Source organism: Dendropsophus ebraccatus, chromosome 8 (assembly GCF_027789765.1).
Source record: "Dendropsophus ebraccatus isolate aDenEbr1 chromosome 8, aDenEbr1.pat, whole genome shotgun sequence".
Classification (NCBI taxonomy): Eukaryota; Metazoa; Chordata; class Amphibia; order Anura; family Hylidae; genus Dendropsophus; species Dendropsophus ebraccatus.
In genome coordinates this window covers 86,823,160-86,851,062 of record NC_091461.1, presented here as the reverse complement: position 1 = coordinate 86,851,062, position 27,903 = coordinate 86,823,160, and the positions used below count along the sequence as shown (strand labels likewise).

At 42.4% G+C, this 27,903-nt stretch overlaps 1 protein-coding gene across 3 annotated transcripts; it reads left to right on the top strand.

Annotated features, from left to right (window-relative positions):
* Window positions 1–270: 270 nt before the first annotated feature.
* On the top strand, window positions 271–27,903 carry LOC138799538 (dual specificity protein phosphatase 13B-like). Of its 3 annotated transcripts, XM_069980854.1 has the most exons (5): window positions 5,034–5,154; window positions 5,570–5,751; window positions 10,146–10,346; window positions 18,554–18,774; window positions 25,254–27,903. In XM_069980854.1, the coding sequence occupies exons 3-5, from the start codon at window positions 10,222–10,224 to the stop codon at window positions 25,460–25,462; spliced, it is 555 nt and encodes a 184-aa protein (XP_069836955.1). In that variant the 5' UTR covers window positions 5,034–5,154; window positions 5,570–5,751; window positions 10,146–10,221; the 3' UTR covers window positions 25,463–27,903. The 3 variants fall into 3 exon arrangements, with proteins under 3 accessions (XP_069836957.1, XP_069836955.1, XP_069836956.1); XM_069980856.1 differs by lacking the exons at window positions 5,034–5,154; window positions 5,570–5,751 and adding an exon at window positions 271–538; XM_069980855.1 differs by lacking the exon at window positions 5,570–5,751.

The window sequence follows — 27,903 nt, the reverse complement described above, 5'->3', positions numbered from 1 at the left end:
TACAGTGTTCAGACCTGTACCAGAGAACGAGTGGGGAGAGCATCACGCTGCTGCTCTCTGTTAGCATAATCAGTCGGGCTTCATAGAGCTCCATTATAAGCCCGACTGAGGACCGGGAGACGAGATAGGCTTCTCCTGGCTTTTGTCTCCCAAGCTATCTCCCTGAACACTAAGGCTAGTGTATTCACAGAAGTGCATAGGATACACAGGATACAGGCAGGGCGTGGCTTGGCCCACCGGGGAGAGGACGTGCCTGAGAAGAGCTCCATGGTCAGCAGCCGATCTATAGCTGTCTTCTTCAGAAATGTCGGGTTTCCAGTGACAAGTGAGGAATGGAGAGACAGGTGAAGGCATCGGGAGCAATCTGAGCACCTATTCAGAAAAATCAAGGCAGCAGAGAGGAGACACAGGGAAGAGGAACAGCCGAGGCTTCCCTACTGTTGTTGATTCGGCAGCCATCTTGGATCCTGCATTCCTGCACATAAAGGCCCTAAATTGCCCTATGCTAACCTGCAGACACCAGGAGAGACAAGCAATTGTGAGTATGGGCAAAAAAGGACCCCCGATCTCCCCTTAACACCCAGGACAGACAAAAGGAGATTCAGGGAAATCGGGCTATTACAGAAAAATATAATGCAGTTCCAGCAGCCATTTTGTCTCATCTGGAGAGTAATTTGGCCCATAGACTTGAGAGAGCAGAGTTAGCAACAACTGTCAAGGCTCATTATAAGATGGAAAATGATAGTAATTTGACCTTCAGCAATACCTCCAAAAAGAAAAACCAAACATATATGACTAACTTTGAGACTAATCCACATCACAATGGCTCCACATTGGTTTGATTTACATCGCACAAGGGTGCTTCCACCACTAATATATATTACACAAGCACATGCCAGCATTTCTACAAACAGATCTTCAGACAATCCAGCTTCAGACCCTCTTCCACAAAGAAAGAAGAAAAATACTTGATTTTGAAAAAGGACGTGAATACAGTTTAACTAATTTCGACACGCTTGATATGCTCCAATTTCTATACTAGATCTTAAGATGAGGCGGAAAACTCTATGAGACTTACTGACACGGCATCCTGGAATAGGTTGTACTTATTGTTTTGAGAGTGGACACTTATCCATAACCTGCTTACTCTTCTTTAGCATATGTTCTCTCTACATGTATCTTTGATTATAATGTTCTCTTTATTCATCCCAAGAGGCAGTAAGCATGTTTTATTTATATAACAAAATGGTGATATAAGCTATTTTCGACAATTACAGTAAGCTTGTTATATATATTACGGTATTATTTATCTTGTTTCTTCACCATCTTCTAATGCGCTTCTCTCCCTGTACCCCCGACAGCTAAGTAGATTCACATTATTCTTTCTCGTGCTCCACAGATTTATTTCTTTCAGTAAGAGTAGCCTTATTTACATCGCAACTTAGGCCAAGAACTAGCTATTATCCTGAGACTCCACCGGCGCGCCAATTCACGTCCCCCCGTAGTATGTCTTCTTCATACAAGACTTGGTGACATTTGTCACACTTAGTCCCTTTGCGTACTTAGTACGCTTTTTGGGGTTTTTTTTTCTCTTTCCTTTTGTTTCTTACCCTTTTTCTTTTTGTGCAGCTGTTTCAAATTAGTGCTTTGGTGCCTCAGAGACACATCCATGAAACGAAAAATGGTAGTTTATACATTTGAAAGCTCACAACTAATTCAAGAGTATCTTATACACAGATAAGGTTGGACGTACAATCCTTCATTAGCTGAATTTAAAGATATTGATAATTATCTTTCGCACCGATCTTAGACACATATGAACCAATCTTTAACAGTTTGCATTTAAATCTTTAATCTCAAATATAACATTGGGATGTGTCCCTGAGACGCCAATGTAGTATACCTGTAAGAATTTTTCAGTTAATCTGAGGAAGATTTTGTGAATAAAGCGAATACGGTTTAGGAATTCTTTCATAGTCACTGAACTAGCTGCACACACCCTTCCCTACCTTCTCTTCTTCATTCCTCTTCTTCTTTCCCTCTTTTGTTTGTCCATATTTTTGTTCTTTTTCGTTTTTTTTTTTGCTTGGTATTTGTTGAGATGATGATTACGCACACTACCTTTTGCATTGTTACTCCAGCATGTTTCATAATACTTTATAAGCGACTGATAACATTGTTAATAATTTCTACTTTTAAAAGCGACTAATAATTACTTTATTCAAGTTGTTAAAAAATTCTTTCTTTATTAAAAATATAATTTGCAAGGATACACAAGATACAGGACAAGTATGAGATTGAACCTCCATGCCCCCCAGAAATTTTTAGATTGGTGCCTCAACGCCTTTGTTATGAATGCAGCCGTGGGTCAGAGAAGCAGTAGCAGGGAGACAAACTTGTAAATGTTGTGCACAGTCTGATACATAGGATTGGTACAAGCCATCAATGCCAACCAAACCATCAACCAATGGCTTCTCTCCTCACAGATAACATTGTATGATACTGGTGTCAGAGAGCTGCCATACTACACAGCAGCCACTAGATGGAGACCCTGCCTAAATTTGCAATCCCTGAGCTTCTTGCTGATCCCTTCACATCTGCCTCTGGGTGCTCTAATTCAGGAGCCCTTATCCTGAAGACTGACTTCTGACCCCTTTCATTTTGGCTACTCATCCATCAGATGGGCTGCAGGGCTGTAGGACCTCCTCCTCCAGGTTTATTTGCCATTACAGATGTGGTTAGAACTCAATTTACAATTTTCATTTAGTTAGTAGAAAAGGGCGTGGCTTAAAGGCGCACAGGCTGTGATTACATATACTGTGACTGTGCTGGGGAGGGCTGTTCCACTATCATGGCTATGCCATGTCTATTTTGTGTGCTTGCTATATAATGTGTTTGCACTTACATTCAGCTATACACACTTCTATAATGTGCCTGCACTCACACTCCGCCATTCACACTGCTGCTATAATGTGCCTGCACTTTGGCAACATTCACACGTTCTGTGTTCTGCATGGAACACAGACGTGGAATGCATGTAACAGACTTCCCCCCCGGACTTCATATGTAATGACAACGGCGCTCGGCTGATTCATTACAGCGCTGTGCATATGAATACTGTAACGACTGGAGTTGTGGATCCACTGGACCGTCACCAGTGATGGCATAAGCCACACCAGGGAGCGGAGTCTAAGGGGTCACTGGTCTTCACCAGTGCCCACCGCAAGATGGGATGGACCTGGCTTGGCTTGCTAGTGACGGCGGATAAGGTATAGCAGAAGCAGTAGGCAAGCAGGCAGGCAGCTGGATACACAGGAGTGCCGGGGTAGCAATCACAGATGGCAGGAACAACGGGCAGGAACAATGGAGAGCTGGGCCACACACTAATGGGAAGCATGTAGAGGCTCCAACAAAGCAAAGCACCACTGTACTTCTCTTAAAGGACAACTCCCGCGGGAACCCAAAAAAAACAAAAACACAGACACACACAGACACCATACTCACCATCTCTCCGGTGACGATCGCCACTCGATTCGCCCGCCGTCCACCTCTCCGTCGCCGCCGTCCGCCATCCAGCGATGTCTCCGACTTCCGGGTCCAGGGGATGGAAAAGGCTGCCAGTGCGCTTGCGCACCGGCAGCCTTTTCATTGGCTGGAGCGCATCACATGGCTTCCAGCAAGCTCAGCCAATCAGGGCTGAGCAAGCTGGAAGCCATGTGATGCGCTCCAGCCAATGAAAAGGCTGCTGGTGCGCATGTGCACCAGCAGCCTTTTCATCCCCATTCACTTTGCATGAAGACGCCGAGGAGGAAGAAGACCCGGACCACCCCCCGGCTCTGACGTCGTCGTCACCAGATGCCGCCCCGGAGAAGAGGACCGTGACAATCGTAATAGGTAATGTATACATTCTTTAACTTCCGGGGTGGGGGGTCGGGGGTCCGAAAGTGGGGGAAGGGGGCCAGGCCGGGTATTTAACCACATTACAAAGTTATATAACTTTGTAATGTGTGTTAAATGAGCAAAAAAAATTTTTTGTGGGAGTTGTCCTTTAAGCCCCTATTCCACGGGTCGTTTAAAGGAGCAATACCGTTCGTATTCGGCCGATATCGGCCGCTACGAACGATATTCGTCCCGTAGAATAGCGTGCAACGATCAGCCGACATCGTTCATGTCGGCTGATCGTTGCAGTCGCTTGTTTTTCAACATGTTGAAAAACAAGCGACTGATATAGCAGCGATCTGCTGCCGTCGCTCCGTTGAATAGGAGCGTCGGCAGCAGATGCTGCTATATCCTATGGGCTGCCCGGACGATCAGCGATCCTCCGAGCAGCCCCTCCCGCACTCACCTGCTCGCTGCAGCCGCGTTGAATAGCGGCGGCAGCGAGCGGGGAACGAGGAGCAAACGAGCTAATAGCGCTCGTTTGCTCCTCCAAACGACTCGTGGAATAGGGGCATTAGCTCAGTTTAGCGATTAGTGAGTCTCAACACTCAGACGAAGACCAAACAAAACAACTAATTGTCTCATTGGAACAATTAAACCTGTTGTAGGGATAATAGCTATTGTATACTGAGAAGGGATGACTGACGTTAAAGCTTAGAGATCTAAAAAAACCATTGTGTCTAGTAAAGTCCACATCTTATAAAATGATATGTCCTCTAAAGGCACTATAAGGGTACTTAGCCAGAATACTGATAGCTGACAGGGGTGGGGTCTGTGTAAACCGTAGTAACGTACATGGGTTATGCTTTTAGCTTCTGAATGCTATAATGCCTATGTCCCCCCATATTGATGTAATAACACATTCATGCCGAGTCAGTTCTTTGCTCTCAGAAGGTCTCTCATTTATATCCAGCATTAAGAAGCACTTGACAGTAAGCTTTAAGCAACTTGTTTGGACTAACCCTATCTTTCTACCATGTCAGCTCCTTGTAATGAGACGTGATGAGAGAAGGGAAGCCTCTGGAGATAAAATTATCTCAGAATAAAAATAGAAGCAAAGTAAAATTCCCCTGAGTCAGAGCCCAAACATTTGGACTGAGGATCCATCTTGTAATGGAGGAACATTACGGGACACAGTGTGGCATTCAGCTACGGTGAGGACTGCTGAAGAAAAAGGGAGAAATCACGTGTTTACAAAGATCTGCTGTATATAAGGTAAAAACACTTCAGAGACATTGCTTCTATCTGCCACATATTGTAAATGGGAACAAATTACACACAAATAAGATCTCACTGGATAAAATATTTGTAATCTATAGAAAGTAAACACACTGTTATATTGAAGTATAGAAGTGCGTTTTATTAGTGACTAAGCAACTTCACTTTAATAAAACAAGGTACAGCCATCATAACACTTTATTACCATAGTATCATGCCATTATACATGTTCTATTGGACAACAGGAAAAAAACTTGCCCTTTAAAGTGTCCCTGTCGTAACTTTCAAAATCTAAATCAATAGTATATGTGATATACAGCAAGTTTGCAATTTGCATTCATTATTATTTTTTTGTATTAGTTATCACGGAAAACACGTCACTTCCTCTTTTCTGTTGTTTTGTTTTTTTCAGAGTCTAAACACAGGAAGTCCCGTGTATCCCAGGCCATCTGCGCTCTCACAGAGCGAAGGCAGTCATGTAACTGATAGACACATTGAGCCGTGACTCTCTGAATTCATGTGTTTAGTCTCTTTTTTTTTTTTTTCAATCAGCACAAAAAAATCTGCCATTAGAAGACTGGACCTGGATTTCTGGTAAGTTCAGCTTTGTTTTTGATAACAACAAAAAAAATAATGAATGTAAATTGCAAATTTGCTTTATTTCACATCTACTGTGGATTTAAATATTGAGTGCTCACTAAAGGTCTTTAGACTAGGCCGCTGCCTTTTTTGCAGTAGCGTATGTCTGCATATCACAACTGCATGAATTCAGTTATCAGTATGACAGCGAGGCTCCGTCACTACATGCCAGCAATGGAGAAACCTCCTATCCTGGCAGTTTAATATATAACTCCTTTATTTTTTTCAAAAAATGGTTGGAGATTAGTATAAAAGGCTATCGGTCATTTTTGACCGAACAGTACAAGAGTAAAAAAGACGTGGGGCAAAAAGTAAACAAAAAATAAATAAATAAATAAATAAAAACTGCTATTAGTAAGAACCCCTCAAATGAAGAAAAGTCAATGAACCACAAGTTTCAGAACCGCATAATGAATATTTTAAAAAATATCAAATTTCAAACTCGGTCATTTTTGACCAAACAGAACAGCAGGGTCAAGAAATCCCGCCTCCCCTCTGCTCCCGACCTAAAGGAGAGGCAGGGGATGTGTGCCAACACATGTTGCTCAGAATAAGTTTTGCTGCCTGACCGAGTTGATTTATGGTGGAGCTGGATTGTGTATGCACCTATTATTATAAGCTGCAGGTTTACTGCACACAGGGCCGGGGCAAAGGGTAGGCAGGGGTAGGAGATGGCCTAGAGCACCAAATGACAGGGGGCGCAATCTGGATGGGTAAGTAATTAATCTACTTATTAATCCATGCTGCCCCCTGCAGGGCCGGCATCAGCGCCCTCCGCCCTTCCCCTGCACTGTAACTATGAGTGCTCGTAACGAGTAGTGATGAGCGAACAATAAAATGTTCGAGTCGAATCTCGAACAGTAGTGAAGTTCGGTTCGAAGTTCGACTCGAACTCCATTAAAGTCAAAGGGAGAAGTTCGGGTTAATTCTGACACATATATATATAGTAGGAGAAACTGTAATTATCATCCAGAAGAGGAAACTGGAAACATGGTACAACTTATAGCCTGAAATTTGGCTTTAAGAATAAAAGAGATGGGCAAATAGTAAAATATTCGATAATTCGAATAGAATAGCTCCTGATATTCGTACGAATATCGAATCCCATTATAGTCTATGGGAGAAAAATACTTGGGACCTGGAAATGAATATTCGACCAAGTGCACAATGAAACCTCATGAAAGGATGCCAACTGTCACATCCGCGGCACATACCTCTCGCCGCGCCGCTGCTGCCCCATCTGCTGCTCTGTGCCGGGGCTCCTCCTCCTCCAGCTCCCTGTCAGCTTGAGGGGCGCGTCCCTGTCTCCTAGGGAGTGTGCACGCCGGCTCTGCTATAATTTAGAGGGTCAGCGTGCCTTTAATTGGCTGCTGCTCTGAAGCTGTCCTATAAATTGCAGCCCTGCCCCACCACAGGTGTTGGAGCCTCTATATGCTTCCCGTAAGTGTGTGGCCCAGCTCTCCTGTATCCAGCCTGTGTATCCTGTCAGTATACTCCTGCCTGTGTATCCTGCCTAGCGGTTCCTGCCATCTGACTGCTGTCTCGGTTCCAACCGAGCCACCTGCTAAGTACCTGGCTATCTGCCTAGTAGCTCCCAGCTGCACCTCGCCACCGCCACTAGCAAGCCAAGCCTGGGTAGCGACCTGGGGGTCGCCTGCCGCTGCAAATCCATCCTGCCTTGCAGCGGGCTCTGGTGAAGTTATATATCCTGGCAGTTGTTATGGGTTACGGTTATATCATTACCACTGCATGGAAGGCTTGGTTCACACTACATTTTTGCAATTCATTTTTTTTTCTTCAAAAAAACTGAAGGAAAAAATGGATGCATTTGTGTGTATCCGTTATAATGCGTTTCTCCACTGACTTCCATTATTAAAAGAAAAACAGAACCAAACGAATCCGTTTTTTTTAAAGGACACGTAGTCGATCTTTTTTTTGTGCCCGTTAAAAAAATGGATCTGTTTTGATCCGTTTTTATTTTTTATAATGGAAGCCAATGGAAAAATAGATCCACACAAGTGCATTTGTTTTTCCAGTCTAACAGATCTGGTGGTGTCATCCCATCAGCAATCCAGTGATACGATCACTGTCTGACAGAGGGTTTACAGGGCAGGTGAGGGCTTTTAAAGGCCTGCTGTGTATATGCCTCTATACAGAAGCTACAGGCTTACAGGGTGAAATTTATGGTGGTGTTACAGTGTGGGCAGGTGTGTCTAGTTAATACAGAATTGCCCTACACTTTGTGAATGGTACAGTGACAAGTTCATACTTCTTGAACAGTATTAATCCAGTCATCATGTTTCTGTATGAACAACACGGACCTAAATTCATCTTCATTGGTGACAGCGCATCATTAGTCAATGGTTGCTAGAGTCTGGGGTGCCTCAAATGGAGTAACCAGCACTTTCTCCAGACATCAGACCCATAGAAAACCTATGGGATCGGCTGAGTCATCGCATAAAGGCTCTTAACACTAACGCAGAGCCTCAATGAACTGAGGGCCACCCTTTAAGAAGAGTGGGATCCATGACTTAAATACCCTATATTCCCGATATACTATCACTGCACATTCACATTTTCCATATTTTCACCCGCAAGCCAAATATCTCTTTTTGTCTAACTTTTTGTGAGCAGTAGTAGTAGTAGTAGTAGTAGTAGTGTAGATTACCTGTCCGCACAATTCTGACAGGCAGAGACCTCTGTAATATGACACTTTAAAGGGGCTATTTTTTTTTACTAATAATAATGTATTTATTTTAGTATATACTGTATATGGATGCGCAGTAATGTATACAATAGTTCCATAAGTTTATAAATACTGTACATTGCATTATTGGTTTCACCTTTGTAAACTGTAAATGATGAAATATGGAAAGGGGTTATTCCTGATATCAGAAGCCTATTTAAAGGGTATTTTTTGGGACTTCTATATTGATGGCCTATCCTTAAAGGGGATATCCAGGATTAGAAAAAGCACAGCTACTTTCTTGCAAAAACAGAATAACTCCTATCTCAAGGTTGTGTGTGGTATTACGATTAAAGTGATTATCCAGAATTAAAAAAGCACGGCCACTTTCCTTTACAGACAGCACCACTTTTATGTTGTTTTACCTGAACTGGAGATGAGAGTCATGTTGTCTCTGGAAGAAAGTGGCCATGTTTTTCGAATGCTGGATAACCCCTTTAAGCTCCATTCACTTCAATGGAACTGACATGCAAAACCACACCCAAATTGGAGACTGAAGAGTCGTTCTGTTTCTGGAAAAAAAAAGCGGCTGTATTTTTCTCAGCCTTTAAGAAAGACCATGGATCAATGTTTGTAAAACTCCCCATATTCCCATCAGTCTATTGATACATTGGGCCATGTTACTGTGGCCTCTTCATTATTTACCCGTTTTAGTTCTGTACACTTTGTAATGGCTTATAGAAAATGCCATATAGAAAATTAATGAAGCGCCCCATTCTGTATGAGTGGGGGTCCCAAACCTCAAACCCCACCAATTAGCTTGGGAATATCCCTTTCATGTATTAAATACAGGATCAAATGGCAAAATTGTATCTGAATTGAACTAAAGGTCAAGATCAAACATAACACATACAGTACTTGACAAGGGTCAGTACATCTCCTTGCTTGTGATACTGCTAATACTAAAAGAAATCCTCTTGAAAAGGAGTAGGGTTACTAATATCAGTCAGACATGTTTATCCTTAGTGTTAAACTGAAACCTTTTCTGAATCAGGAGGTCAGTGGAAAACCTTTTTTTTTTGCCACCAGTCTACCTTGTTCACAAATATATAAATATCTAATATTTTATATTTATAATGATATTTCTACATAGCCATTACCATCTGCCTCACCAAAGACCATTTTTTTAGCACATACATAGAAAGTGCTTACACTGACAGCAGTGGAGAATCACAGTAATAGATACTAGAAATCACAAGCAGACTAATTACCAGATAACTATAAACCAAAACTTACAGAAAATAAATGATCCTGTAGAAAATTTGCTAATTTTTTAGAAAATAGTTTGGGTACATAGAAGAGTGAGGGCCCGGACACCATAGAAAAGGTCAAAACAGGCCCCTTATTGTGACAGAAAGGTCTGGTTTTTTTTTCCTTTGCTTTCCATGACCTATTTACCTAGCCCCCAGCTTGGGCCCCTCTCTCTAGAACCCCATAGGAACTGCATGGTCTGCCTCTATGGTACACAAACCCTATTATATTTACAGTTTGGCACAATTTGTGACCAGTTGAAAACTAATCTGTGCTGTAATGATAAATGTTACCGTATAACTGTTGATTCTTTCATCCAGCATTATTAATAATATTGTTGTTTTTTTTGTAGGAAAATCTGATACACAACCATAAAGACAGCTATAGCTCAATGAAAGCATCTGTCTGTAAATTTGTATTGTCTTAGAATGGCTGGTGTCGTGTCCAATTATGAGCCATTGCCTGTCCATGATCTGCAGCGCTTTCTGTGGAATCACAGAGGATCCACAGGACATGTGAACCAAGTGTGGCCAAGGCTCTATCTTGGAGATGCGTAAGTAGACATGGAAATCTACAAATAATAGATGTTAAGTTAGTAAAGGATGCTGTCTCTAGTAGTATTTGGAGCAAATTTTTAAAGGGGTCCTCCACTTAAGAAAGATTTTAATCTGGGGCTAGGAACAGCGTAGACATCGGTGAGCGCATCAATATGCTTTTTACCCTTTTTTGGGGGGATTCCTGGAGTTTCCCTTTAAATCTTTAAAAAACATTGAATATTATTCCTACTGTCAGATATACAAATTAAAAAATTTTGTCCACCCAGTGTCAGACTGGAGTACTTTAAGCCCTCCAGAGGAAACCATTTTTAAGCGCACCCTTCAGATACCACACTTACTGACCAAGTCTAGTATACCAAGACCAAATATACCAATAATAAAAGGAAAAATGATTGAATACCAATAACTAATGAATACCAACCATACCCGTTTACACAGAACATTATTACCCCCCATGCTGATTAATGCCACCTCTGCTACTGAATAAAATCCACTTTACAAAGAACAAAATCACTTCATACAGTGACCATGTAAGGGGTAGATACCACTGATTATAGTGCAGTTATATCCAGTGACTCACAGGGGGTGTGTTCTCTGGTGAGACTGGACAGTTATTTTTATCTGTAAGGGACCTGTTTAGAATTAATATCATGTGAGGCTCAAGCTTTAAACTCAACACTGTTTAATAACCTTTTACATAGGGCAACAGATGAGAAAGAAAGATAAAAAATACCACTGATCCCGGCTCGGCAATACATTGCTCTGGCCTGCAGCAGGCCAAAGCAATGTATTACCGATCTAATGGATCTTTGCTGTGTATAAACACAGCATTGATCTCTATGAGAGATCAGTGCTGTGTATATAGAAGTCCCCAAGGGGGACTTCAAGTTAATGTAAAAAAAAAGGAAAAAAAAAAAGGAATTAATAAAAAATCGCCTCCCCTAATAAAAGTCAAAATCACCCCTATTTTCCCATTTTATAAATATAAATAAATAAACAAATAAACAAACCTATTTGGTATCGGCGCGTGCGTAATCGACCGAACTATTAGGTTTTCACATTCTTGATTTCGCACGTTAAACGGCGTAAGCGCCAAAAAATTCCAACGTGCAAAATTGCGCATTTTTGGTTGCATCAAATCCAGAAAAAATGAAATAAAAAGCGATCAAAAAGATGCATATGTGCAAACAAGGTACCGATAGAAAGGACACATCATGGTGCAAAAAATGACACCTCAAACAGCCCCACAGAAAAAAATAAAAGCGTTAGAAGGATGGGAATAGAGCAATTTTAAAGCGTAACTGTCATTTCAGGGTCATTTTTCTGAAAACATTAAATATCAATAGTACAAGCAATTTTAAGAAACTCTGTAATAGGTTTTATGTACTAAAAGAGTTTCCTTCTGGACTGAAAAAGCAATCTCCCAGCCTCCCCCCTCACATCAAATGAAGAAGGATTTCTGTGTCCATTATGTGGCTATGGAGAGGGGAGGGGCTCTTAGAAGTGACTGAGCACGGAGCAGTCCTGCACAGCACAGCCTGCAATCTTCTCTCAGTAAGTTCATAGATAAGCACTGACCTTTCTGACACCTGAATTTAGCGTTTTAGGTGCCCAGAGAGTCTACAAACAGCTGACCTTCATGTCACCTCTTCCTGCTCCCTCATCTCCCTCAGCCCCTCCCCCCTTCATAGGCTTACAATGGAGAGAGCAGAACCCGTCTTCACTGGCTTCTCTGTAATGAAGACGTGTTTGCCTGATAATGCATAGATAAGAAGTCAGGGGGGGGGGAGGCTGGGAGATTGCTTCTTGAGTACAGAAGGAGGCTTTTTTGGCTGATGAAACCTATTACAGAGTTTCTTAAAATCGCTTATACTACTGATTTCTGCAATAAAAAAAACATGATAGTTACGCTTTTAACACATTTAGTTCTTTTTAAAAGATTAAAATTTTTTTAAAGCTGTCAAATAATATAAATGTTATGCAAGTTGCATATCGTTGTAATCGTACTGATGTGAGGAACATAGATAACATGTCAGTTTTACCATAGGGCGTAAATGCCAAACTCCCTGAAATGAAAACAAATTCCTTTTTTTTCAATTTGACAGCGCAAATAATTTTTTTTCTGGTTTTGCAGCATATTTTATGGAAAAATAATGCCTGTCATTGCAAAGTACAATTGGTTTTGCAAAAATAACGGCTCATATGGGTCTCTAGGTGAAAAAATTAAAGCACTATGGCCTTTTAAACATAAAGTGGAAAAAGCAAAAGTGCAGAAACAAAAATTGGCTTTGACCTTAAGGGGTTTGTTGACGGTGCATACTGTTGTGTGCATGTTGCTGGTTTGGAAGCCCAGATTTTGGATCTTAATGAGCAGCTGGTAAGATTGAGAGCAAATGTCAAACTGGAAAGGAGTCTGCTGCTCACTGAGCAAGCAGTCGCAGGGGAAGTTGGGGGGGGGGGGGGATTGTGATAGCATGGAGGTGCAAGAGGATAAAGCAACTAGCTGGGAGACAGTTACAAAATGGGGTAGAGGGAGGAGTACCAGGGAGGCTAATCCTGATCTGGCACACCCCAACAAGTTTGCCAAGTTGGCAGATGAGGGGAATGTTGGTTCAGGAGTGGCATTGCTGCAGCAGGACACTGCCTCTAAAAGCCAGGGGGGTGTCTTCCCTGAAAGGTGGGGAACAAAAGCACAGGGCAGGCCAGACAGGTACTGGGGGACTCAATTATTAGGAGGACAGACAGGGCAATCTGTCACAAAGATCGGGATCATAGAACAGTGTGTTGCCTACCTGGCGCTCGAGTTCGTCACATTGGGGATCGGGCTGACAGATTACTGGGAGGGGCTGGTGATGACCCAGTAGTCATGAAGCACATTGGCACTAGTGATAAAGATAGAGGTAGGTGGCGGGTCCTTAAAAACTATTTCATGGACTTAGGCAGAAAGCTTAAAACAAGGACCTCCAAGGTGATATTCTCCAAAATATTACCTGTACCATGAGCCACACCTGAGAGACAGCGGCAGATTAAGGAGGTAAATAAGTGGCTCAAGAGCTGGTGTAGGAGAGAGGGGTTTGAGTTCATGGAGAACTGGACCAACTTCTCTGACTGTTGCAGGCTCTATGGTATGGGCAGGCTGCATCTGACTGGGAAGGGTGCAGCTGTTCTAGGGAAAAGATAGCTAAGAGCTTTGAGGAGTGTTTAAACTAAGAACTGGGGGAGGGCAACTACAATATAGAAGATGAAGACAGAGTTGATGTAAAACTGGGACTAAGTTATGGAACTGGTGGTGGAGCAGTGGGAGGGGATAGAACAGTCACTAGTGATAAGAGGAAAGGACTGACCCCGCTACAGTTTTACCACCAGCACAGACAGGGATTCTTTATTGTAAGAGCAGTGAGACTACTGAACTCTCTGCCACATGATGTTGTCATGGCTAATTAATTAAATAAGTTCGAGGGAGGCCTGGATGCTTTTCTTGAAAAATATAATATTACAAGTTATGGACTTTAGATTTCATGTGATATAACATTGATCCAGGAGTTATTCTGATTGCCATTGGAGTCAGAAAGGAATGTTTCCTCTTGATCAACACAGTAATAATAATAATAACAATAATAATAATAATTATACATTTTATTTATATTGCGCCAAAAGATTCCATAACACTTTACAATTCTGGAAGTACATACATAGACAAAAATTAGATATAACACAGATACACATGTAATTATCAAGCTGTACATAAGGAGTGAGCTTGAGCTTACAGACTGACGAGAGGGTTGGCGACAAAAGGCAAAGGGGCAAAGCGCTTCGTTGTTACTATGGTCCAGCCATCTTTATAAATAGGGCCGTGCAGGTAAAGAAGGGTGAACCAGCCACCAATGCCTGCATGCTACAGGCATTGGTGCTCAAGTGCTTTCTGTGGGTTGAACTTGATGGACTCTTGTCTTTTTTCAACCTTATTAACTATGTAAACAAACTCAAACAGTTAAAAATAAATAAAACCAAAATGCCATAGTGAGCAGGCAATTATCATTGGGGATACATCTGCCTGGCTCGTTATCACATGTGACCACCCCTGGCCTCTTTTAGCCGTGTTATCAATGCACTGACCCGAGCAGGGCAAGGAGGAAACTGAAATGGTTGTTAAGAATAAATAATGTTACACTTAAATAAGGCTCCACGGGCTCTTCTTTTGCATATTCATGATTCCCAGGGAGCAATGCACCTAGGATTTCACTGCATTGAGCGCTTTACCCGGCAGCCGAAAGTGTTATTGTTTGGCTGGTCTCCCTGAGATCAGTGATTTCCCCCCTCACTTGTCTCCAGTTCAGATGCGGTTTGCAATTAAGCTTTATATACTTCAATGGAAATGCATAAACATAAGCAACACCATGGGACTAAGCCGCACTAAACCGCCTGCTAGAGCAGCAAACTTAAAATAAAAAATGGACAGCATACTGTAAATAAGACATACACCAAAGATATGTTTGATTTTTTATATATAAAAAAAATATATATATATATAGGTACAGGTATACTTGAAAGTCAGAACGGGCAAGTGAGGCAGAGCCAGAACTGAGCTTTGCCCTGTACAGAATGTCCTGACACTGACTAGCCCCAGAACATTGCCTGCTGAGGCATATATCAGTTCTATGAACACTTCTTTCCTGGAGCATAACCCATATTTTATTATATTATGCTCTAATTTCTGTCCTATGATACCCCATCCTATAATCAAAAGTGATACATGCAGGAAGGAAGGGAAACAGCATACACACTAGATAGGGCAGAATAATGCAGAAGCCCAGAGTGAACACAGGATGGGAAAGGGGAAGAAAGGGGAAAAACCTGTGTTATGGGGAAAAGAAGTAGTTCCATAGCCTTAGGGATGAGTGAACCGAACCGCTATGAACCAGATTCGTTACGAACTTTGGAAAAAGTTCGGTTCAGCACCGAACCAAACTTTGAGAAAGTTTGTTACAAATCTGGTAAAGATAACAATGGCGACACAAAATTTTACTTTTTCCACAGAACAGACCAGGATGCAAGGGATTATTACTCCTATAATCCCTTGTATCCTGGTTTTCTGTGAATATCAAGATGTGTGAGGTCACCCCTGTTAGGGGGAGACCTTAAATTAGTCTCCTCAGATATACCTGGATACTGCCTAATCAAAAATGTAATGTGACAGCTGTCTGTGAGTATTAACCAAGACATGAAAGCAACTTCAGTGTTCAAGCTTATCGAATTTATTGAGGAAAAACCCCGTTTAGCCGCAACAACAAAAAGTAAAAAAAAAAGTGCAAAAAAGTCCCGTCACTGTCCGAGAAACAAAAAAAGTCCCAAAAAAAGTCCCATCACTGCACAGTTGTGTAGAAAAATGTTGGCGACTCATTGGTATTCTTGGTGTCCAAGACCGTGCACCCCAGTGCTGATGTCTGGACCTTTAATTATGGGCAAGGGCAGTACATGGCTCTTACTGCCCTTTGGGTCAACATTCTCCCAGAAGACGACCAGAAAGTTAGCCCATTCTTGCCAATGTCACCTCCCCGATGCTTTAGGGGGCCAGTTCTGCAAAAGTTCTGCCTCCACCAGCTTACAACCATCCACCACTTTGACTGCAGTCCAACCTGTACCAGTGTCTTACCACTGATGTCAGGCCCGGCGCTCTCAAGCTGTCCTCCATTTTGTGAGCCTGGGTGAACGGAGCCACAGTGGGCAGGAGCTCCTCCGGACCATTAGGGAGGAGAAGAAGATATATGAATGGCTGACCCAAGGTCAACTAACGGTGGGAAGTGTTGTAGCCCACAAAGGGAGGAACCTTTTCTCTGCAGTGCAGAAGGGAGGGCTGTGTCATACACATTGTATGGCACATGTGAAAAACCTCATAGTGCACAGGTTTTTCGAACATGGCGTGCCAATTGTTGATCCCTTTTGAAGACGCAATTCTGTGAGCAGACATCAACAACATTATCCCACTCATCCGTATTCTTGAAAGTGCGGTGAACAACATCATCAGCGAGGAATCCCAGGCCACCATTCCAAGGCTGAATATCCTCCTCCATGAATAGTCTGTTCTCAATCATACTGGCCTGGGTGCAATCAGGTACTGCCTCCTCCTCCTCAAATAGTCTGTTCTCAATCATACTGGGCTGGGTGCAATCAAGTGGTGCCGCCTCTTCCAAAAGTCTCTTTTCAACCAAACTGGGCTGGGTGCAATCAAGTGCTACTGCCTCCTCCTCCTCCTCCTCCTCCGTCAATTGCCTGTTCTCCATCACACTGGGTCCAATACAGTACTATTACTGCTGCTGGTTCCACTGTCAAATGTCTGTTTTCCAACCTACTGGGTCCAAGGAACTTTGTGTCCTATGTCACATGTAATCACTTACACCTTGGCTAATTTTCTTTCACTATTTTTGCACCTTGATTTTTTTCCCCTTTTTTCATTGTAATAGCAACTGCAACTAAACGAAACAAGGTCTCTTGTAAAAATCTCTACCTTGGCACCCATATCTCTAGGCTCAGCCACCCACAGACTGGACACGTCTTACCTGCACCACTTACACACTGGATACATCTGGTACATAAAGTACCACTTAAACACTGGACATATGCCACACATACCATATACATACTGGTCTTCTCTACACAGGTGTATAGGGTAAATTTAGCAGCTTTCATATCTTTTTTATATCATAAGTCATGGTGCTTGTTTCAGTAAAAAGTGATCTTTTATCATCTGTGAATTGTGCCACCTGGGCGGACTTCACTGCCAAAGCGCCACTTAGCCCTACCCACATCACCACCCGTAGGCCCTGCCCCCGCGATGTCATCATCGCATAGGCCATTGGAAACGGTCAGCATAAAGGTCTAGCCCCCATCCCCTCTAGGTCAACCCATACCAATGCCCGCTGCGCCGATGCTGTCACAGGGGCACCCTGGTAGCACAATTCACAGATGATAAAAGGCCACTTTTTACTGAAACAAACACCATGACGTATGAAATAAAATAGGGTATGAAAACTGCTAAATTTACCCTTTACACTTAGAGAAGTCATAATGCAAAAAGGGTGTGATAGTGTCACTTTAAAGCTATTTTAAAAGGCATTCTTATGCAGACTGCTGATGCTTGACAAGAAACACCACAGACATGCTCTCACTAAAACCTTTCAGGTGTCATTCCATCATTTAAAGCGACTCTGCACCCACAATCTGACCCCCCAAACCATTTGTACTGCTTAGCTGTAGCTGCTTTTAATCCAAGATCTGTCCTGGGGTCCATTCGGCAGGTGATGCAGTTATTTTCCTAAAAAACAACTTTTAAACTTGCAGCCCCGTGCCCAATGGCCGGGGCTTAGAGTATCTGTGCCCTAACTTTGCACCACCCCTCCGTCCCTCCTCCCCACCCTCTTCATCATTAGGAATGCCACTGGAACAATTTCTCCTGTCTGAACATTGCACAGGTGCCTTAACGATCTTGCCCATGTTCGGAATTCACACAGCTGATGAATAGAAGACAATCTACCTGGAGCATTCCTAATGATGAGGAGGGCAGGGAGGAGGGACAGAGAGGTTGTGCCAGCCTAATGCATAGACATTCTAAGCCCCAGCCGTTGGGCACAGGGCTGCCAGTTTAAAAGTAGTTTTTTAGGACAATAACTGCATCACCTGCCAAACGGACCTCAGGACAGATCTTGGATTAAAAGCAGCTATCTGAAGGTACAAGTGGTTTGGGGGGGGGGTCATATTGTGGGTACAGAGTCGCTTTAACTGAGCTTAATTTGTGCATACATATGCAGGGCAAAGACTAGTTCTCCTTCTCTGCTGGGCTACAGATTTGTAACTGAGAGATGATAGACTGGGCAGCAGTACAGAAAATAAGTCTAGCACTGAATATCTGAGGCTTAGACAACCAGGATGCTTGATTTCTGCATAGCTCCCTCCAATTATCACAAAGCATCTGACAATGTGTAGTTTTAAACACTAGAGGGCAGTAGCTACTCTGATGTTGGAGCAGTAAACTGACAATTATAGATGGGACCTGCAGAGGGAAAAGTTACATAACGGGCAAAAATACTTCAGTTTCCTGTGTCATCTGAAGCATCAGTGATTTCTAAAAATCAAGTCAGCAAACTAATGGACATCAGTTTGGAACTGTTTGGTTTTTTCGAATTTTTAAAACTTATATATTGTGTAGGTTCACTGCAAGGGATAAATCCGTTTTACGTCAGTTGGGAATCACCCACATTGTAAATGCTGCCTATGGAAGGTACCGGATCAACACAGGACCAGAGTTCTACAGGGATCTCAACATTGACTTCTATGGTGTGGAGGCAGATGATCACCCGCATTTTAACCTGAGCGAGTATTTCTTCCCAGCTGCACAGTTTATAGGAGCTGGCCTACAGTCCCCCAATGGTATGTAATTAAACATAAATATGCTTTTCTGTCTCGCATAGAAATCTAAGGTGCTGGCTTCATCAAGATATTCTCCCTATAAGCAATGCTATAGAGTGTAATATAAAGTGCTACCATTTTCTTCTTGTTGGATTCATACAGAAATCTTTTTATATGGAAGAACAGATTATTTTTCATTTTGAAATTTGATAACAATTTGATTCCTGCTGTTTGTCCTGCAGGAAGTGGTGTATTATTTCCAGTCTGACACAGTGCTCTCTGCTGACAGGAACTGTCTAAATTTGCTACTGCTCGGTCACAGTTCCTGTCACAGAGGCGGCAGCAGAGAACACTGTGCCAGACTGGAAAGAATAAATTACTTACTGCAGGACATACAGGAGCTTATAAGTACTGGAAGTCTTGAATTTTTTTAAATAATAGAAGTACTTTACAAATAAGTATAACTTTCTTCCATCAGTTGATTTAAAAACAATGTTTTTCTCAAGTACCCCTTTAATATGTGAAAAAGGCCTTAAAAAATTAAGTCTTGGGGTACACTTAAATTCTCTGTCGCACCATTAGGAACCATTGTTTCACATCACATGACCCCTTCACTTATGCAGGTTAATAGGGCCACATTGTGACCCACGGGCAGCCATGACCAGGGCAAAGATGGTGGCCACAGTAGTGAACTATAATAGGTCCGTTTCGGGCAGCAGCCCGAGGCCCATGACCACCCAAACAGACTTATACTTTCAGTGGTGTATTGTCTCTTGGCTACAGTTCTGCCATGATTTGCAAACAATCACACAATGATATTAAATGCCCCCCATGGTGTTTCCTAAGGTAAGTGGTAATTGAAATGTTCTATATATATTTACATGCCCCCTGTCACTATAATATATGTTCACTTGGAGTATAAGAATACGACTAAGCCATCTCATAAATAATTGAGTACTGGTATATACTCAACACAGTCCACTTATAGATGCAGTGAAGCACTTGTATAGCGGTAGCTTGCCACCTAATCCTGACTGAAAAAGAAACATATAGAAACAATATAGCCTGTCAAGGGTGAGTGTTAAATGCTCTTGAGGCCGTAGCTGGGTCCATTATGGGGATAATCACTAGTCCTAGTCAATTAGAAGAAAGCTACAACATGAACTGGCTGACCTACAGGCCTGCTTTGTGGCCTGGAAAGTTAGGCCTGTAGTATGGCCTAAATTGTTGTGTGTGGGTTGTAGATTTGGGATGGATCTATCCTGGCAGCAATGAGGTGGGCCCTGTAGACAGTGTAAGGTTTGGTAAAGTGTACATAAAAGATTGCGGCTCATTTAAGTGTCTGAAAGTGCCAGAGATTTGTAATTCACATTTATTTTAAAAAATCTCAAGTCTTTTAGTACTTATCAGCTGCTGTATGTCGAAGATAAGTAGGACATACAGCAGCTGATAAGTACTGGAAGACTTGAGATTTTTTAAATAAAAGTTACAAATTTCTTGCATTTCAGACACCAGTTGTCCAATTTCGCTGGAGTTGCCCTTTGAGGTAGACCTCAGAGAAGTCTTGTGAGGCCCATAGAGGGAGATTGTCTACGAGACAACAATTTTGCCAAAAAATAATTGGGCCACAAATGGTAATTTCAGCCAATACAATTCCTGTTCTAAAGTGTGTCAAAAGTTCAATAAACTTGTCTTCTACTAAAACAATACATGGTTACTAAACCATACAAGAGACCAAACAATACAGCCAGACTGGAGCATCATGTTTTAGAACATTTATCTGTTTTACCATGGATTATTTTGGGACTAGTGCATAAAGTGCAGACAAATGATGGGACAGTAGAAAGGGATGATACAGAGACAGAAAGCTATGTTACAGTAACTGGGTATACACAGAACCAATGTGTGTTTCAGTATTTCCTAGTATTCTATAATTATCCATGAAATAGTAGGCTAAGTATGCCATCCAGACCTGAATCAGATAGTGAGAATGTACCAAATGTATTGGCTGTCATAGAGAATTTGTGACACTAGTTCATGTAACCTGAATGATTCAACACAGAAATATCCTGTGGAATAATTCAGTGATATCACCAAGGTATAGAAGCAAAACAAATACAAGTAAGATGCCTACTCCTGTCTCTGACACCAGATACTGTGGAATAGGATCTGTTTCTATGAACAAGTTATGTTTTCAGTGCATTGAGGTCGACTATGGATCTTATAACATGCAAGTGATGTTAAAGGGAATCTGTCAGGTCCATACCAGTCCATACAGAGCTGCAGATGCAGGCAGATAGGTAATAAGAACATAAAACATATGATGAATTTGTCTTTGCAGATGGGCATTTGCAGAGATTTAATATAGCATTTCTCCTTGGAAGCTGAAGTGGCACAGAAATAAAGCTGAGCCACAGCATGCATGCCTGCTCCCTTTCACAGATTTCCTGGCTTGAGTTAGAGGTGTGTGTATGGGGGGGGGGGGGGGGGGGGGTTGGCAGAGTGATGTGCTGCACTGCAGGTCAGTTCTCCTGAATTGGCTGTGAAAATCAGCTCGTTAGGGAGGACTGCAGTGAGCATCTCTCCCCATATTCAACTGTATCAGCGCTTTGAGGAGGGGAGCCCTATACTCCCTGTCCTGCCACTTTGCACTCCTGTGTAGTGCTGGCAGAGTAGTAAATAGATGTGCCCTCATTACACATCATATAGCAGGAGCACAGCAGAAGCCTGGAGAGGTGAGATTCCCGGGGGAAGGTGGGATAGTATGAGCTGTGTTCTCCTACCTATGGCTCTCCAGGCTACAGAACCCTTCATGTACATTGATTGATCTCTATTCTGTTGGTTATGAACCTAAAAATCTGGTAAGTTAATGTTGACCAGCACATGGAAACAGGGACACCCATGAGCTGTAGAATTATAGAAACATCATGGTCTCCCCAAATCTTAAAGTGTCACTGTCATTAAAAATTTCTTTGCAGAAATCAATAGTACAGGCGATTTTAAGAAACTTTGTAATTGGGTTTATTAGCCGAAAAATGCATTTTTATCATGAAAAAGCAATTCCTCCCCCTTGGGAGAGATGAGGCACCAAAACGGGACACAAAAGAGTTAATTTACAGCTACATCACCAGGCCTTCTCCTCTGACATCAGCACTGACCTCTCTGACCTCTCAATAAGAACTTTCAGCGCTCCCTGTGCTGTAATGCTTTGTTCTCTGCTCTCTGCTGCTGACTAATCCCCCTCCTCCCTCCTCCACCCTCCCCTCTCCATAGCACAGATAGGATTCGACTGATGTAAAACAGTCGAGATTTCCTGATTCTGAGCAGTGGATGACAGAAAGGAGAGGAGGGGGGGGGACCTGGAAAAAGACTTTTAAAATGCAGATAATGGCATATTTGCCTAATAAACCCAATTACAAAGTTTCTTAAAATCGCCTTGACTATTGATTTCTGCAAAAAAAAATAACGACAGTGACACTTTAGCCTTATTCAGGTATTCAGTGAAGTTTAGAGTGATTGCAGATCCATGATCAGAAATCAACTTATTGCCATATGATTTCTTTGGGGCTATATAGCATTCCATGCTTTTACAGATCCGCAATCCATGCTGCAAAAAAACAGGACATGTCCTAGTGCAATTTTAAATTGCGCACGGATTAGCCAATAGAAGTCCATGGGATGCGTGTTTCACACATTTCCTGTCTTGAGTTAGAGGTGTGTGTATGGGGGGGTTGGCAGAGTGATGTGCTGCACTGCAGAGCAGTTCTCCTGAATTGGCTGTGAAAATCAGCTCGTTTGGGAGGACTGCAGTGAGCATCTCTCCCCATATTCAACTGTATCAGCACTTTGAGGAGGGGAGCCCTATACTCCCTGTCCTGCCACTTTGCACTCCTGTGTAGTGCTGGTAGAGCAGTGATTAGCTGTGCCCTCATTACACATCATATAGCAGGAGCACAGCAGAAGCCTGGAGAGGTGAGATTCCCGGGGGAAGGTGGGATAGTATGAGCTGTGTTCTCCTACCTATGGCTCTCCAGGCTACAGAACCCTTCATGTACATTGATTGATCTCTATTCTGTTGGTTATGAACCTAAAAATCTGGTAAGTTAATGTTGACCAGCACATGGAAACAGGGACACCCATGAGCTGTAGAATTATAGAAACATCATGGTCTCCCCAAATCTTAAAGTGTCACTGTCATTAAATTTTTTTTTGCAGAAATCAATAGTACAGTCGATTTTAAGAAACTTTGTAATTGGGTTTATTAGCCGAAAAATGCATTTTTATCATGAAAAAGCAATTCCTCCCCCCTGGGAGAGATGAGGCACCAAAACAGGACACAAAAGAGTTAATTTACAGCTACATCACCAGGCCTTCTCCTCTGACATCAGCACTGACCTCTCTGACCTCTGAATAAGAACTTTCAGCGCTCCCTGTGCTGTAATCCTTTGTTCTCTGCTCTCTGCTGCTGACTAATCCCCCTCCTCCCCCCTCCCCTCTCCATAGCACAGACAGGATTCGACTGATGCAAAACAGTCGAGATTTCCTGATTCTGAGCAGTGGATGACAGAAAGGAGAGGAGGGGACCTGGGAAAAGGCTTTTTAAATGCAGATAATGGCATATTTGCCTAATAAACCCAATTACAAAGTTTCTTAAAATCGTCTTGACTATTGATTTCTGCAAAAAAAAATTAACGACAGTGACACTTTAGCCTTATTCAGGTATTCAGTGAAGTTTAGAGTGATTGCAGATCCATGATCAGAAATCAACTTATTGCCACATGATCTCTATGGGGCTATATAACATTCCATGCTTTTACAGATCCGCAATCCATGCTGCAAAAAAACAGGACATGTCCTAGTGCAATTTTAAATTGCGCACGGATTAGCCAATAGAAGTCCATGGGATGCGTGTTTTTTGTGGACAAGGATTTGATATGGCTGCACACGGACCATTCTCCACGGATCACAGGAGTGTGAAGCAGGGTAACCTCCAATAACAGCTCCGGTGTGGGAAGGAAGAGATGATGTGACCGGTGGCCTCTCTCCCGTCCCTGCACTGCAGCTGTTATTATCTGTATTGTGTGGGCAACCAGTAGACCTGGATAGATGACTAGACCCGCCGTCCAGACCTTCCATGTCAATTTGCACTTGGGGATAGAGCAGATTGTGCCTGAGGAGGAAGGGCACAGCCTGCTCTTTCCCCAAGCGCAAAGCGATGCAGCTTCAGGGAGAAGTAAAGGAAGGTCCTGACGGTGGGTTGGCTACATGGCTACACGTGCAGCAGTGATGGGATGGAGCACAGGCTGACAGGTCTGACGGAGGAGAGCTGGTGAGAGCAGCTCCCCCAGCAGTTGTCTATGCAGGTCTACTGGCCGCCCACACAATACAGATAATGGCAGCTCTGGTGCAGAGAGACCACCGGGATGATGATGATGATGAGTCACATGTCACATCATCCAGGTGGTCTCTCTCCTGTCCCACAATGGAGCTGTTACCAGAGGTTACCCTGCTTCACGCTCCCATCCCCGCCACTGCACAGCCCAGCCCACACCTCCGTATGTTAGACAGTGGGTCGAGATGTCACCAATTTTGCTAGGGAAAGAAGACTTCAAGCTATAGTAAATGAAGGAATTAAGCACTATGGGGGAGATTTATCAAACATGGTGTAAAGTGAAACTGGCTCAGTTGCCCCTAGCAACCAATCAGATTCCACTTTACATTCCTCACAGATTGTTTGGAAAATGAAAGGTGGAATCTGATTGGTTGCTAGGGGCAACTGAGCCAGTTTCACTTTACACCATGTTTGATAAATCTCCCCCATATGTGCATTTCCCATAATCAGTGTATAGTGAGAATTTGTATAATTTTTGTTGGGCAATAACATACTTAAATATATGTTGTGTCTTTACATGCGCTCATATTTTGTAGGTATTTCGTACTTTTGTTACCTGTAAAATTGAAATGGTATATTTCTGAACAGTTGTTTGACACGTACACATCTCCGTTACTTTGACATGTACTCTGTTTTTTCATATATTTTCCTGTTCAATAAAAAAAGCATTGATTAAAAAAAATACAGCCCCCATCATGTCCTGATGACAGTTTATGATGGGAGTTGTTGGTTTGCAACCTGTGGTTCTCCTGTGTGTCTGTTCTACCCCTGACTGTGTCTGATGGGGGGGGGCGTGATATTTTGGGAACACGAGCCTTTAGCTACACCCCTAGTGAGGTGGTAATATTTGATTACTGTATGCTGGTATATTGCTGGTAATATCAGTCTCGGTTTACTGGATTTGGGCAGTAGAAGTATTGTGGTAATATATATATATTTTCTTCCTGGATTATTCCCCCTTTCACCATAAAAGTTTTGCACATGTGAGGCCAAGGGTACTTAATCCACCCCTGCTTCCAATCTACAAGATACTCTCTCTGTATTTATTTTTAACTTTCTTTCTGTTTATGTGCTGTATTAACTCTATATCTATATCTTTTTTTTACAGGTAGGGTACTTGTTCATTGTGCAATGGGAATCAGCAGAGCAGCATCTATTGTGCTGGCGTTCTTAATGATCTCTGAGGGAATGTCTTTACTAGACGCTCTGCGGAGTGTAAGCGAGCACCGAGACATTTCCCCCAACCCCGGCTTCCTTGAGCAGCTTCGTCAACTGGACATAAAACTGGAGGCAAAGAAAAGAAGCAGAAGTACATAAGACAAGATTTTATGCTTTGTACAATTTAGGTTGCAGAAGTTAGTTAAAAAAAAGTTTTACTGATAAGTTTGATGCACATATGTGTCTTTGCTTACCGTGCTTCTTGATTCAATATATGCTGACATGTGTGGCATGGGGTGACCAGTACTAAAAAAAAACAAGAAAACAAATGTTGCATTTAGGATATTTATGCTATGTATCGCCACCCAGTGGTTGTGATGTGGGTTGAAGCCTGTTTTTGTTACCAGATAATAATGAATTGGATTTGTATTGCGAGTAGAGATGAGCGAATCTACAGTAGGAACAAAGTAAAGCGCTTCATTCCTACCTGCATTCTGCTCATCAGGCTGCAGGCTTTAAAGTCTGCTCCGCTCTGTGCCGGTCCTCCCCGGGTGCTGTAAAAAGATGGATCCTAACCTGGGAAACTTCTACCTGTCCCCACACTATTGCAGCGCAGCATAACAACCTCGCTCAGAAAGTCACTCAGTCACTGACTGACTGAGTGAGGAGTTCCTATCAGGTCATGACGATACAGGAAATTGGGAGATACAGGAGAACAGAGGCTGACAACCAGCGGTGGTGCTGCAGACAAGGGGACAAAGTAAAGATTCTTTTTATGTAACCACAACACCCTGCATTTTTACCTTTCCCTGGAGTTCTTCTTTAATAGCTTTTTTTTTTTCAAATTGGAAAATGCAAAGTGAAGTGAATGAACAGAAGTAAAAATCTAAATCAAATCAATTTATGGTCTGATCGCCCTTTGCCTTCAGATCATCATGACTTCTTCTTGGTACACTTAGTACTGCTTTTAAAGGAACTTGTGAGAGAGGTTGTTCCAAACATCTTGAAGAAGTAACCAGAGATCTCCTGTGGATGTTGCTGCTCAAATCCTTCTGTCTCTTCATGTAATCCCAGACAAGCTGGATGATGTGGAGATGAGGGCTCTGTGCGGGTCATATCATCACTGCCAGGACTCCTTGTTCTCCATTACTCTGAAGATAGTGTTTAATGACATTGGCTGGATGTTTGGGGTCGTTGTCAAGCTGCACAATGAAAATGTGGAGTCAGACACTTTACTTCGCAGGATTTTTTTTTACACCTGTCTGAGAGTTTTGCAGAGTACTGTATCATAGCATACAAATGTTTTAAGTTGCTGGAATAGAATAGACTACAAAGCAACATTATCAGCCATCATTCTAGTCCCCTGGCCGGAAACACTTTAGTACTACGTGTAACTAATCAGATATATTACAGAAACTAATTGTTAACTCAGCTAAGATCATTTTTTTCTGCTCAAAAAGAAAAGTGGAAAGGAAGAAGGAGAGCAATATGTGAAAAAAAAAATGGGATGAAGCTACAAAGGAGAGGGGGATAAAAACTTGCTCACCTGGTCGGGTCGGGTCGGATCAGCATTGATCATGATCCTCCATTTTCTCCATGTGCCAAACTCAAAAAGAAAAGTAAATTGGTTCCCTTACCTGGCCGGGTTGTGCATAGGACACAAACCAATAAAAGTATTGAGTGGAGAAGCCCAGGCAGGAGTTGGGTTCAGAGGAGCTGCAGCCAAGGTTACAATTCAGCTTGGCGATTCCCCCCAGTTTGGAATCAGTTTGGCCCATGGAGAAATAGAAGGACCACAAGTGGCGCTGCTCTTGTGGACGGAATCTTTATTAAGACCTTTGTATTGTGTGTAGGTTGTATTGGGCTTTCTTAATAAAGATTCCATCCACAAGATCAGCATTAATCATGATCCTCCATTTTCTCCATGTGCCAAACTCAAAAATAAAGTAAATAGGCTTTTCTTGGCTTACAAAGAACATAGCACATTGCCGTTTCTTAAGCTGGCTATAAACATAAAACAAGGCTATAAACAAGATAGAAGTGGACACAATCTTGTGTGTATGGGGTCTCCTGACTTCACAGTTAGGGAAAAGAGGGATCAGAAATTTGAGATTTTCACATGCCCAATACGTTATTTTAGGGTGCGTTCACACCTACAGGATCTGCAGCAGATCTGCAGCAGATTTGATGGTGCAGATTTGATGCTGTGTTCAGTTATTTAAATGAAATCTGCTGCGGATCTGCTGCAGAAAATCAGCTGCGGATCCGGAAAGTGTGAACGTACCCTTAGTGGGGGTTAAGCAGCTGCCATGGGTGTCTGATATTCCCCTCTCTTTTTTAAAATAAACATGCATGCCTAACCAAGTTTAAGAGGATCTGGTCATCTCTTCCATGTTGCTGTACCATAAATAGTACAGTACAGGTTTCACCTTGCAAATGCAAACTTTGACCTCTTGCCATTATTGATAATACAGATTGCTGTTATGCAGATCACTACTTTCAATCCTCTCCATGATTTAAGTCTTTCAATCCAAAAGTAAAATGGCTATAATTACTAGCTAACAATTTGCAAGCAAACCAATACAATTTTCCTTTGGAAG

Excerpts from the sequence above, each read along its gene's own strand:
- LOC138799538 (XM_069980856.1), top strand. The coding sequence starts at position 10,222 with ATGGCTGGTGTCGTGTCCAATTATGAGCCATTGCCTGTCCATGATCTG. Across the intron at positions 10,347-18,553 it reads AGGCTCTATCTTGGAGATGC|GTTCACTGCAAGGGATAAAT; the intron begins GTAAGTAGACAT and ends TATATTGTGTAG. Across the intron at positions 18,775-25,253 it reads TGGCCTACAGTCCCCCAATG|GTAGGGTACTTGTTCATTGT; the intron begins GTATGTAATTAA and ends TTTTTTTTACAG.